This window comes from Lithobates pipiens, unplaced genomic scaffold, assembly GCF_037356315.1.
Source record: "Lithobates pipiens isolate NorthernLeopardFrog02 unplaced genomic scaffold, aLitPip1_a1.2 Scaffold_23, whole genome shotgun sequence".
In the NCBI taxonomy this organism is placed as follows: Eukaryota; Metazoa; Chordata; class Amphibia; order Anura; family Ranidae; genus Lithobates; species Lithobates pipiens.
The window spans coordinates 244481532-244494539 of record NW_027507785.1 but is presented as its reverse complement, the minus strand read 5'-3'; the positions used below and the strand labels follow the sequence as shown (position 1 = coordinate 244494539).

Below are 13008 nucleotides of genomic sequence, written 5' to 3'. Positions count from 1 at the left end.
GTGAATTACGCTGCCTTTTTTTTTGCTATAACTCTCCTGTTTTTATGAATACAGTTAGTAGCTGAGTAGATGCTAAAGGGAACCAAAAGGAGTAGAAATGTTGATGGAGGAGGAACCAAACAAAGCTTAAGCAGAACGACAAAACATTTAAAAGAAACTTGTGCTGACATAAATTCATAGGCTACTAGTGCAAAGCCACTGATCTAAGTGATGTTCCAAAGCTTAGGCTGTTGCTAGATGAAACAAAAAATAGTAAATGTTTTTTTTTTTGTGCCTTACTTTGACCAGAAAGGAAAAGATAACATTTTCTCTGCTTTGAGATATGCACATATATAATTATTGATATAGAGGTCAGGGAAAGGGAAACTGTTAATTTTTTAAATGTGTTTTTTATCTTTAAAAAAGTAGACAATTTGTTGAAAGTGAAGATAAAAAACACATTTAAAAAATGAACAGTTTCCCTTTCCCTGACCTCTATACTTCTATACAAAATTTTCAAAATCCAATTGTCATAGGTACAGAAAGTGAGGTCAAATCTTCTAAACCCGGGCACAGACAGCACAACAAACGTCACAGGGGTGCTAACCCTTCCCTATGCTACCTATCCAAAATTTGTTTTACATTTTTGGCTGGAGTTACAGGCGGTCCCCGGGTTACAAACAAGATAGGGTCTGTAGGTTTGTTCTTAAGTTGAATTTGTATGTAAGTTGGAACATGTAAATTTTTTAAGTGTAAGGCTGCATTCACACCTGAGCGTATCGTTTTCTTGCTGAAATTTGCGCGATTTTTGCCGTGATTTTGTACAGGTCAAAGGGTTACCAATGTAAAAAGCAGAAAAACACCTGTAACCTGCCAAAAAAGAAGCTCCTGTACTTTTTGGAGCAACAGGCGTTTTGCTTCAGGCGGCAGAACCCTCAGATGTGTACAGGGGCCATTAAAAAGAATGGGATTTGTCTAGTTGGGCATTTTTAGAGCTGAGGCTTAGAGTAGAAAAAACGCACAAAAAACGCCTAGGTGTGAACGGAGCCTTACTCCAGCCAAAAATGTAAAACAAATTTTGGATAGGTAGCATAGGGAAGGGCTAGCACCCCTGTGACGTTTGTTGTGCTGTCTGTGCCCGGGTTTAGAAGATTTGACCTCACTTTCTGTCCCTATGACAATTGGATTTTGAAAATTTTGAGTTGTTATGGAAACAAGGATTGGTGATAAGGCCCCATACACACTATTAGATTTTCTGCAGATTTTTGCAAAAATTTGCAGACAATCTAATAGTGTGTATGGGGGTCTAACTCTCCAGTGGGGGACACCTTTTTCTCATGATGACTCTTACAAGTTAAAAGATGGGGATTGGTTGGAACTTTATATGAAGCACGGCTAAGAGAATAAAGTATGCAATTCCATTGATTCCAAACAGGTATACATATACTGGTAAAAATATAGCATGATAATCAATAGTGGCACCTTAACAGTTAAATGTACAAATTGACAACCTAATTCACAGTATAATGGTAATAAATGCATATATATATATATATATATATATATATATATATATATATATTAACAAATTGACAACATAATTCACAGTATAATGGTTATAAATGCATAGATATATATATATATATTAAATTGTTCCAATTCATAATGAACATGATTATGTTAATGTTGATAATAATCGATTGTACAATTCATATTGTTAGATCTCAAAATCACATGATTGCAATGATGTAGCATAAGACTGGGGCTCTACGCATTTCGTGGAGATGTCCACTCATCAGGAGCAAGTATGAAATGGATACATTTTTAATAAGACAAATGATGCAAAGTGAGCAGATGGTTGACACCAAGGGAAAAAACACGAAGAGGAGGGAAAGGGTATTTCCAAGCACTCTACAAAGAAGTTAGGTATACAGAAAGTAGTGTTGAACTGCTAAAGGTACTATGGGAAACTACATCCCCTGGGAGCTGAGGCCCACATCCATGGCCACACTAAGGCCCAAATAAGTGATACAGGTAACATAAGTAGTAGTGTAGTCCCCAATTGTCAATTAAATATCGGTGCAATCTCTGTGACTGTTCCAATGGATTTTTGTGAAAGAGAACAATGTGTGAATATATAAAAAAAAAAAGAACTGCATGGAAGCAGACTGGAGGGCTACAGCCTAAGGGGCATGTAATGGGGTCGAAAAAAGGCCAAGTGGAGAGTGAAAGCACTAGATAATAGGACCTGCATACCTGAACCAGAAAAGTTGTGTACATGAGAACATTCCAAGTGGACCCAGTGAATGGACCACAACAAACTAAATATTATCTTAACCTTTTAGAAACAAAAGTGACAACCAGTGTGTTAGGGTCTCAAGATACATGAAGTGTGTGCTCCACCCACGTGCAGTATTTGTACCTACAGCCAGCCGCGGTATGCCACCGTCACACTGCATGATTGGGAGGAGGCAGCGTCAGTGCCTGCACACTTAATTTCACTCGGCAGTTGGCGCTCAAACACTACCCTCATGTTGATCACTGATGGAAAACCATCTGCTCATTTTGCATCATTTGTCTTATTATAGATTTATCCATTTCGCTCCTGAGGAGTGGATATCTCCACGAAACGTGTAGAGCCCCAACCTTATTCTACATCATTGCAATCATGTGATTTTGAGATCTAACGGTATTAATTTTACAATTGATTATTATCACCATTAACATAATCATTTTCTTTATTTATTGGAACAATTTACTATATATATATATATATATAAGTTTTTATTACCATTATACTGTGAACTACAGTATGTTGCAAATTTGTACATTAAACTGTTAAGGTGCTACTATTGATTATCATGTTATATTTTTACCAATGTGAATTGAATGTGCGGTCGCTCTAAATCTAAGGGATAGATCTGAAATGAGTGGAAGCTCTGCTGATTTTATCATCCAATCATGTGCAAGCTAAAATGCTGTTTCTTTATTTCCCTTGCATGTCCCCCTTGGATCTACTGCAACTTTACTTTCAAGTGCTCTTGCAGTGCAAAGTGGATTTTCCTTTAGTAAATAACCCCCTATGTATACCTGTTTGGAATCAACAAACATGTGATTGCATACCTTATTCTCTTAGCCGTGTTTCATATAAAGTCCCAATCAACCCCCCTCTTTTATTATATACATTAGGGATGGAGGCAGATGAACTAATTGCCTCATATAAAGTCCCAACCCCCTCTCCCCTCCTCTTATAACTGTAAAGCCCCATACACACTATCAGTTTTTCTGCTGAGTTTTTCCTTCAGATTTATCAAAAGCATATAATATGAGGCATGCCCTTGTACTACATGGTTTTGGTAAACCTGAAGGAAAAAAATCAGCAGAAAATCTGATAGTGTGTATGGGGCATAAGACCCCTTTTACACTGAGGCATTTTTCAGGTGCCTTTAGGCTAAAAATAGCGCCTGTAACGCGCCTGAAAAATGGCTCCCCTGCAGTCTCAGCGTGAAAGCCCAAGTGCTTTCACACTAAGACGATGTGCTGGCAGGACGTTAAAAAAACTCCTGCAAACAGCATCTTTGGAGCGATGAAGGCCCCTGTCCATTGAAATGAATGGGCAGCGCCACCGAACCGCCAGCAAAGCGCCGCTGCAGTGGCGCTTTTCGGGTCGTTTTAACCCTTTTTCAGCCACTAGTGGGGGTTAAAAGTGCCCCACTATCGGGCAAAAACCTCTGCAAAAACTATGGTACAGAGCTGCTGATGCTGCCTCTGTTTGAAGGGGACCTAAGGGCAGTTTAAACCCCCACTATTAGCTGAAAAATTGTTAAAATCACCCACAAAGTGCCGCTGCAGTGGCGCTTTGCTGGTGGTGTGGCGGCGCTGCCCATGCATTTCAATGGGCAGGAGGGGTGGAAGAGCGATGTCTACACCGCTCCTTCACTGCTCCAAAGATGCTGCTTGCAGAAGTTTTTTTAACGTCCTGTCAGAGCATCACCTCAGTATGAAAGCACTCAGGCTTTCACACTGAGACTGCAGGGGAGCCATTTTTCAGGTGCTTTACAGGCGCTATTTTTAGCCCAAAAGTGCCTGAAAAACACCTCAGTGTGAAAGCACTCGGGCTTGGGCAGGGGAGCCATTTTTCAGGTGCGTTACAGGCGCTATTTTTAGCCCAAAAGCGCCTGAAAAACACCTCAGTGTGAAAGGATTCTTATAGGAATTAGATTTTCTCTCACTTGCTGCTGTCTCCCTCCATTTGTAAGTATGAGTCATATGTAAACCTGTAAGTATGTATGTAACTCGGGGACTGCCTGTATTTTGCTATAGTTATAGTAGACTGCAAATAATAAATTGCTTACATTGTTATTTTAGGCAAAATCACTATGAACCCTCCAAAACCTCCAGTGAATGATGATATTCAGCTTGATGTTGGACCGTTCAGTAGGGCAGCTTCTGGCGGCTATTTTCTGGTATCCAATGTTCCAACAGTAGAACAGCCAGATATTTTCAAACCAGAGAAAATATATGATCTGGAGGCCCAGTTAGTGGAACGCAGGATTGTATTGTCATGGACAGCAACTGGTGATGATTTAGACCAAGGACAAGGTACAGTAAAATAATGAAACTACTATGTTTATTACAAAGACACCTTTGGCCCTTCATAAGTTAGTGTGCTACACATGTAGGCTGCTGCATCAATGGAAATCTTTCAGAAGAGAGAGATGGAGGATGCCATTAATACTTCTTATTCTGCAAATGTTAGTTTCCTGGTCATCATGTTTACCTCCTTCAAAGCTTTCAGTCCTTTGACTGAAACAAGCATTCAGATAGGGATGTCTGACAGTTATACACCAAGAGAAGCCACTGCTGGGACTGTCAGCGCAAGCCTTGTTCCTGCATAGATTTCACCACCTGCAATGGTGGTAAAAGCCAAAAAGCCCTGAGATGTGCTGGGCTGCAGAGGGAGCACTGAATAGGTGAGTGTGACCAGCAGTTGTCTTGCTATCAATAAGGATTTTGCAATTGCAAGCACTGGTTGGCAGACCAAAAAAGAGATACACTATATTGTCAAAAGTATTGGGACTTATATCTGCAAAGGGTGGGCCAACTCGATAGTGGGATGCCATTAAAGTTCATGTGCATATAAAGGCAGGTGTCCCAATACTTTTGACAATATAGTGTATCTAAGTAAACCAGGATACAAGCAAAAAGGCCACATTTCAAAAAGACTCATGACACGTGATATTGCTAATAGATTTGTCCCAGTATCCATCAAATAATATATTTTAAAGATAATTTCTTCTATGCAATAAAATTGAAAAACATGGCACAGAAACTTTAAAAGTGCAAAGTAAAAACTATAAAATATTCTTTAGTAGATATAGACAAACTTCTCAAGTAAATTGACAAGTCCATGCTTTGGAAAACTGCATTGAGAAAGTATACTGGCTACTATTGCTTGCCTTCTCCTAAAAAAAAAAAGCAGCAGGAATTCTTACTTCATTCTGCAGGCTTGTTTTTATTTGGTGTCGTTACAAAAATTACCATATCAATTTGATTATTGTGGGGGCCAGTCCACTAGTATTTTCAGATGTCAGCAGTGGAAGCCTTCATGTTTCTATGACACGATTTATTTTATCACATAATTCAACAAGAAACATAAAACATAACACATATATAAAAAAAAAAATTATAAACCAAAAAAACTCAAGATTGATGTACACAGAAGGCTTTTGTCTTGGTAAGTGTCTAGGCCAGGGGTCTCCAAACTTTCTAAACAAAGGGCCAGTTTATGCTCCTTAAGACATTTGGGGGGCCAGACTAAGGCTTTTGGGAATAGAAAAGGTCCCGATGTCAGTGAAAATATACAATGCTCCATCATTGGTGTAATTGGAAGGAATTTTGCCCCACTATTAATAGCCATTGGGAGGAATTGCATCCTAACGGTGTCAATAAGAGGAATTCTTTCCTCATTATTGGTGTCATTAGGAGGAATTGTGCCCCTTAATTCAGGTCAGTGGGGGCGAATTATGCTCCACTGTTGGTATCAGTGGATGAAATAGTGCCCCAAGGGACTAAAACAAGCAAAGAGCCTCGTATGACCCCCAGACCGCTGTTTGGAGACTATTGGTCTAGGCAATGGTTAGTAATTTATTTTGTCATAATTCACATAATATTATGGAATTTGGAGCGCATAGGAACACAGCTTTACTGTTGCAAACATACTGTATCTTAACGTTTCATTAAAGTAAAAACATGTATTAAGTGTAATTATCTTTGAAAATAGGTATTGTACCATTTAGGAAAAGCTTATAATGACACAATCCAAACGACTCGAACATCGGGCTCATCCCTAGTGACAACTGTCTATGCCCTTGTACACACGGTCGGACATTCTGACAACCAAATCCGTCGGATTTTGTCTGACTGATTTTGTCCGATGGATTTTGTCCGAAACTGTTGCATACACACAGTAGGACAAAGTTGTCAGAAAATCCGATCGTACTTAACGTGATGACGTTATTTTGTTAGGACGGGACTACGTTCAGGCTAGTAGCCAATAGCTTTGGTCTAGGAATTTGATCTGAGCATGCGTGGCACTTTGTCTGATCGGAATTCTCTACACATGATCGGACAAAGTCCGATCGGATCATGTTGTCGGAAAAAATTTATAGCCCAGCTGGAAAACTTGGTCCGTCGATACTCCGACAGAATCAGTTCGATGGAGCCCACACACTGTCGGATTATCCGTCAACGCGGTCCGATAGGACACATTCCGTCGGAATCTCCGACCGCGTGTACAAGGGCTAAGAGGAGAATTACTCTCACTTTGAGGGGATTTCTTCTCATTTCATGTTGTGAATTTGGGAGAGAGGAGAAAGAAAAATCTCCCCAACAGGACAAAGACAGCAAAAATCTATAGGACAGTGATTTTAACCCTACTCTGTCAAGAAATAGCACATTTTTTGTATATAAAGTATCTCACAAAAGTGAGTACACCCCTCACATTTTTGTAAATATTGTATTATATCTTTTCATGTGAAAACAGTGAAATTACACTTTGCTACAATGTAAAGTAGTGAGTGTACAGCTTGTATAACAGTGTAAATTTACTGTGCCCTCAAAATAACACACAGTCTAAACCGCTGGCAACAAACGTGAGTACACCCTTAAGTGAAAATGTCCAAACTGGGCCCAAAGTGTCAATAATTTGTGTGGCCACCATTATTTTCCAGCACTGCCTTAACTTTTTTGGACATGGAGCTCACAAGAGCTTCACAGGTTGTCACTGGAGTCCTCTTCCACTCCTCAATGATGACATCACGGAGCTGGTGGATGTTACAGACCATTTGAGGATGCCCCACAGATGCTCAATAGGGTTTAGGTCTGGAGACATGCTTGGTCAGTCCATCACCTTTACCCTCAGCTTCTGTCTAGGAGGCAGGCATGTACTGGCCATCGGGACTACTGGGAGTTTCCCGGTGGGCTGATGGGTCAGTGGGCCACTCTGATGTAAGGGGGTTGGTGATGGGACACTCTGATGTAAGGGGGTTGGTGATGGGACACTCTGATGTAAGGGAGCTGCTGATGGGACACTCTGATGTAAGGGCAGGGGCGTAACTATAGGGGTGAAGCAGTCGCGACCGCAACTGGGCCCTGTGATGCAGGGGGCCCATGCAGCCCCCTCTACATATGGCCGGCAAAAGCATAGGCAGCTAGGGGTACCAGTGCACCATGCACACCTGTGTCCTCGGCCGGCTCCTCAGATTTCCCCTCTCCTGCTCCATGCATTGCCACTCAGTCCGATGTCTGTTCTCCCCAGCCAGAGTCCCCCCCCCCCCCGAGTCTGCACTGCACTGCATATTTCTCCCAGGTAAACAAACTTTAAGCACACAGATGCAGTGCAGCCCTATGAGAGCCCCCTCGGAGGACACTGCAGGCTTGTCTGCCAGCCCCCCTCCTCCCCCGTCATACACAGATGATGAAAGGTCTTTCTGGGAAATATGCAGATCGCCCGTCCAGCACACTGGATGGAGCCCAGGCCAACATGGATGAGTGCGCGGCCTACAGCTTGGTCATGGTGAGTGAGAGGACCCCATCCCCCACACACCATTACATACCACCTCCATCTCCCCCTGGGGACAGGGACCCCTTCTCACGTGGGGACAGTGACCCTCACCTCCCCTGGGGACAGGGACCCCTTCTCACCTGGGGGCCATAACTTCATCTGCCCTGGAGAAAAGGACCTCATCTCTTCTGGGGACGGGGACCCCATCCTGCCTAGGGACAGTCCCCCAATGGGGCACCTAAAAATGAAAAAAAAAAGAATAAAAAAAAACTACCGATACCAGTGGTGGAACTACAGGGCTCACAAAGGTCATACCTGTGACCACGGCCTGGAGTTCCACCGCCGGACTTGGAGGGAAGGGCTGGGGTTCAGGGGGGCCCTTCATGGTTTCTTGCATCGGGGCCCTGAAGGTTTTAGTTACGCCACTGTGTAAGGGGGCTGCTGATGGGACACTCTGATGTAAGGTGGTGCTGATGGGACACTCTGTTGTAAGTGGCTGGTGATGGGACACTCAAAATGTAAGTGGGCCGGTCTGGATGAAGTCCAGGGCCAAATTTCTGTCCCAGTCCAGCCCTGCTAGGAGGTGTATTTGGGGTCATAATTATGTTGGAATACTGCCCTGCGGCCCAGTCTCCAAAGGGAGGAGATCATGCTCTGCTTCAGTATGTTACAGTACATGTTGGCATTCATAAATTCCCTCAATGAATGAACTTAGTACCTCATTGCCAGCAGCAATCATGCAGCCCCAGACCACCACTATGCTTGACTGTAGGCAAGATACACTTGTCTTTGTACTCCTCACCTGGTAGCCACCACACACGCTTGACACCATCTGTACTAAATACGTTTATCTTGGTCTCATCAGACCACAGGACATGGTTCCAGTAATTCATGTCCTTAGTCTGCTTGTCTTCAGGAAACTGTTTGCGGGCTTTCTTGTGCATCGTCTTTAGAAGAGTCTTCCTTCTGGGATGACAACCATGCAGATCAATTTGATGCAGTGTGCGGTGTATGGTCTGAGCACTGATAGGCTGACCCTCCACCCCTTCAACCTCTGCAGCAATGGTGGCAACATTCATACGTCTATTTCCCAAAGACAACCTCTGTATATGACGCTGAGCACGTGTACTCAACTTCTTTGGTTGACTATGGTGAGGCCTGTTCTGAGTGGAACCTGTCCTGTTAAACCGCTGTATGGTCTTTTATAGCCTAGGCCAGTGATGACAAACATTGGCACCTCAGATGTTTTAGAACTACATTTCCCATGATGCTCAACTACACTGCAGAGGGCATGAGCATCATGGGAAATGTAGTTCCAAAACATCTGGGGTGCCAAGGTTCACCATCACTGGCCTAGACTATCTTTCTGTAGAGCAACAATTCTTTTTTTCAGATCCTCAGAGAGTTCTTTGCCATGAGGTGCCATGTTGAACTTCCAGTGACCAGTATGAGAGAGCGAGAGCCTTAACACCAAATGAGTCACATGACACCAGGGAGGGAAAATGGCTAATTGGGACAAATTTGGATTTTCACTTAGGGTGTACTCACTTTTGTTGCCAGACATTAATGGCTGTGTGTTGAGTTATTTTGAGGGGACAGCAAATTTACACTGTTATACAAGCTGTACACTCACTGCATGGTAGCAAAGTGTGAGATACTGTATATATTTGGATATACCTACAATTTAAAGCGAATTCCTAAAAAACTAAATTCAGCAGATAAATTATTACAGAGATGCCTACGTGTGTCATTTTGAGAATGATCCAAGAGACCCAGAACCTGGAAGAACCAGTTATGCAAATATTATTTTTTTCATGAAGTTAAAGCTGCCTTTAGGCCCCTTTCACACTACCACGACTTCAAAGTCGCCCGATTTTGCCGCAATTTTGACACAATTTTGAAGCGATTTTTGCAGAGATTTCTGGGAATGCCTGTGTAACTCACATCAAAGTTGGACCGAAGTAGTGCAGGGACTACTTTGAAGTTGGCCCGACTTGAAGTTGTAGTAATATGAGTGGTAGTCGTTGGAAATCATGGGGAATGACTTGTCCCATGACTTTGCAGTCCCAAGTCGTAGGACAAGTCGTACAAGTGTGAAAGTGGCGTTAGTCCTTGAGAAGATGGATGGCCTCATTAACCATTAGCAAGGCAGTAGGAGACTGGCTGAGCACCGACGTCATGAAATTATCTTAGTATTTACAATAGATTGCCGTGGCTTTCAGTGCTTTCCGGGTTGCTTGGTAGAAAATACAAGGTATGTGGGCATAATTTAATTGATGTGCTCAGTTTCAATAATAAGTACAGTTACAATTTGCACTCTAAATGTTTTTTTTTCTTTGTATAATAAAACATAACACATTCATTTTCAGTATATCTGCTGGATAAAAATATTTCTAATAAAGTATACCACATATAACATGCTTTATGACTTTTTAGTTCTTTCATAACACAATATTCCTAATATTTTTAGCATCAGCATATGAATTAAGATGGAACACTGACCTTAAGAAACTCAAAGACAACTTTAAAAGCAGTACTCTGGTCAATTCTGACAGACTCATACCATCACCCGCTGGATCAAAAGAGAGTTTTACTTTTGTACCTGAAAATGTTAATATACAAAATGGAACTGCCATTTTTTTTGCTATAATTGCCATCGACAAAGCATCTCAGAAATCTGATATATCTAACATTGCACAGTCTGTTTTCTATAATGTTCCACCTCTACCGACTCTGCTACCCACCGAAACCACTATTGCAGCGACTACAACCAACACACCAAAGTTCACCATCACCACTTCTGCATCAACTAAACCCACCAGTGAATCTTCTGCCTTACCAAACATAATCATGCTGACTCTAATAATATGTTCAATACTGATTTTGATTTGTCTGGTGGTTTGCATTGCCATTTGTATTTTCTGTCGATAGAGGAAGTATCACTGTAAGCATATCTGTAAACACTATAATTAAAATGGTCTCTAGGAAAGAAAATAATTGGGATGGCCGCTTCATAATAGATAATAATATACCATGTTAATGTGCATTCTTTTGTGCCTAAAGAGCACCTTTATCTTCATAACATTTTATGAAAATTGGTTCTGATGGATATACCCTAAAGTGCCTTTACCTTCAAAGAAGCAGAACCATGATTAAAATATAGTGTGGCTGTTCTATTCCTAGGCTGCTACCACTCTGATAGCAACAAAGGGAGCACTCGGCAGATGATACATTCTTGGATGTGTACGGAGGAGTGCTTAGTATAAAAGTTATTTTCACTTAAAAGTCAGTGACGGCCCGTTCATAGGGGGCGCACAGGCGCCACCCCCCATCCTTGCGTCCGGCCCCCGGATCTACATCGCGGGCACTGAACGCATGGATTCCGATCAGGGTTTTTTTTTAAGCACATGATTAGAGCCAGAGGCTCTAATAGGCTCCAAAAAACGGTGGGCACAGGACACAGAGCACTGCGCCCGAAGTCCAACCAGTTATTTACTATTGTATCACTGATTGTCCCCCCGGCCAATCAGGAAGCAGGTCCTGAGAAAGGTCACCTGATTGGCCAAAAGGAGATCCGATTGGATTGGCCACCATGAGGAGGAGGGTGGAGAAGCAGATGAAGTGAGGAAGCAGCCGCCCGCAGCCCGGAGAGAATCTGCCCGTGAGATGGGCCCCAACTACTGACTGACCGACCCGAGGGAGGTGCCGAATGGGGGGGGGGTGAATGCTGTGTGTGACCTGATCGACCAGGGCGGGGTTGGCGGTGGGTGGATTGTTTGACGCCCCCCTCACCCCAAAAAAACAACAGCCGCCACTGCTTAAAGGACTTTTTTAAACATTTAATGGTGAAGAGCCTAAAATACAGCCAACATGTTTCAGGGGAACAAAGCCTACCCTTTTTTGGGCTTAAGCAGTCAATGTTAATAAAGTACAGCAAAAATGTGTCCTGCTGGGTTTATTAAAATTGACTGATCAAGCCCCAAAGGAAGGGGAGGTCTCTCCCCCCCCCCCCCTCCAAAACATATTGATGCTTCTATATATTAAATATTTTAATAAGTCCCTATTAGGAAAGGTGGAAAGTATCTGGTAGTAAAAATCCTTTTAAGACTATATCTAGTTCTACAAAATATAATCTGTTTTAATAAACAAATTGATTGATCCAACAGCAGCCAAAATGTATCTTTTTTTTTTTTTTTTTTTTTTTTTTAGACAATTGTTTTTTTAACAGATACAAAAACATAAATGGTAGAGGTGGCATGTGAAATAAACAATGTGAGATCATGAGAGAAAAGTGAGGCATCAAAGCTTGTCTTTTAGTTTTCAGTAGCCTCACTGCGACAGGAAGTGATGGGAAATATCTTCAGTGGAGATACAGACAGCAATAAACCTGACAGTGGATGTAACCTTTCTATGTTTTTTTAATGTGGTTTAAACGCACTCACCCTCTAATAAACACCTTCAAATCAGCGTAATTCATAAATTCATCTGTGTGCATAAAGTCAGAAAACCTTTTAAACAAATAATAGAGTACCAGGGCATAAAGAGGTTGTAAACCACCGATGTTCAAAAAAAAAAAAGAAACCTTGCAAAGGCAATTGCATAATGTGCTAGTATGCATCATATACTAGCACATTATGAAATACTCACCTTGGAACGAAGCCTTCCAGCGCTGTAAAGTCACCGCTGAGAGGGCTGGCCTGTTCCCCCTGTCTGTCTTCCAGGTTCGCCAGTTCCGGCTATGTGATTGGCCAGAGCCACGATTAAGTCACTCCCGCGTATGCGCCATTTCCAGCACGGGCTCTGAAGGTCCAGCACTGTAAGTGAAAAAAATAAAAAAAAGTCCATAGTGATAACAAAAGATCCTCTTTCATAAAGTGCCAGTGCTCAAGACTAGTGATTAGGTGATACCTTTCTTCTTAGATTAAAATATAAAATCAATCACAAAGTGCTTTCCACTGCTAACA

At 42.1% G+C, this 13008-nt stretch overlaps 1 protein-coding gene across 2 annotated transcripts in view; it reads left to right on the top strand.

Annotated features, from left to right (window-relative positions):
- LOC143928224 (calcium-activated chloride channel regulator 1-like) overlaps positions 1-12516 on the top strand; it is a 108868-nt gene extending 96352 nt beyond the window's left edge. For both annotated transcript variants that reach the window (XM_077452974.1, XM_077452975.1), the window contains 2 exons: positions 4348-4581; positions 10515-12516. In XM_077452974.1, the coding sequence (XP_077309100.1) occupies positions 4348-4581; positions 10515-10975 (695 nt within the window). In that variant the 3' untranslated portion in view covers positions 10976-12516. The remainder of the gene's footprint in view (positions 1-4347; positions 4582-10514) is intronic.
- The last annotated feature ends 492 nt before the right edge of the window (positions 12517-13008 follow it).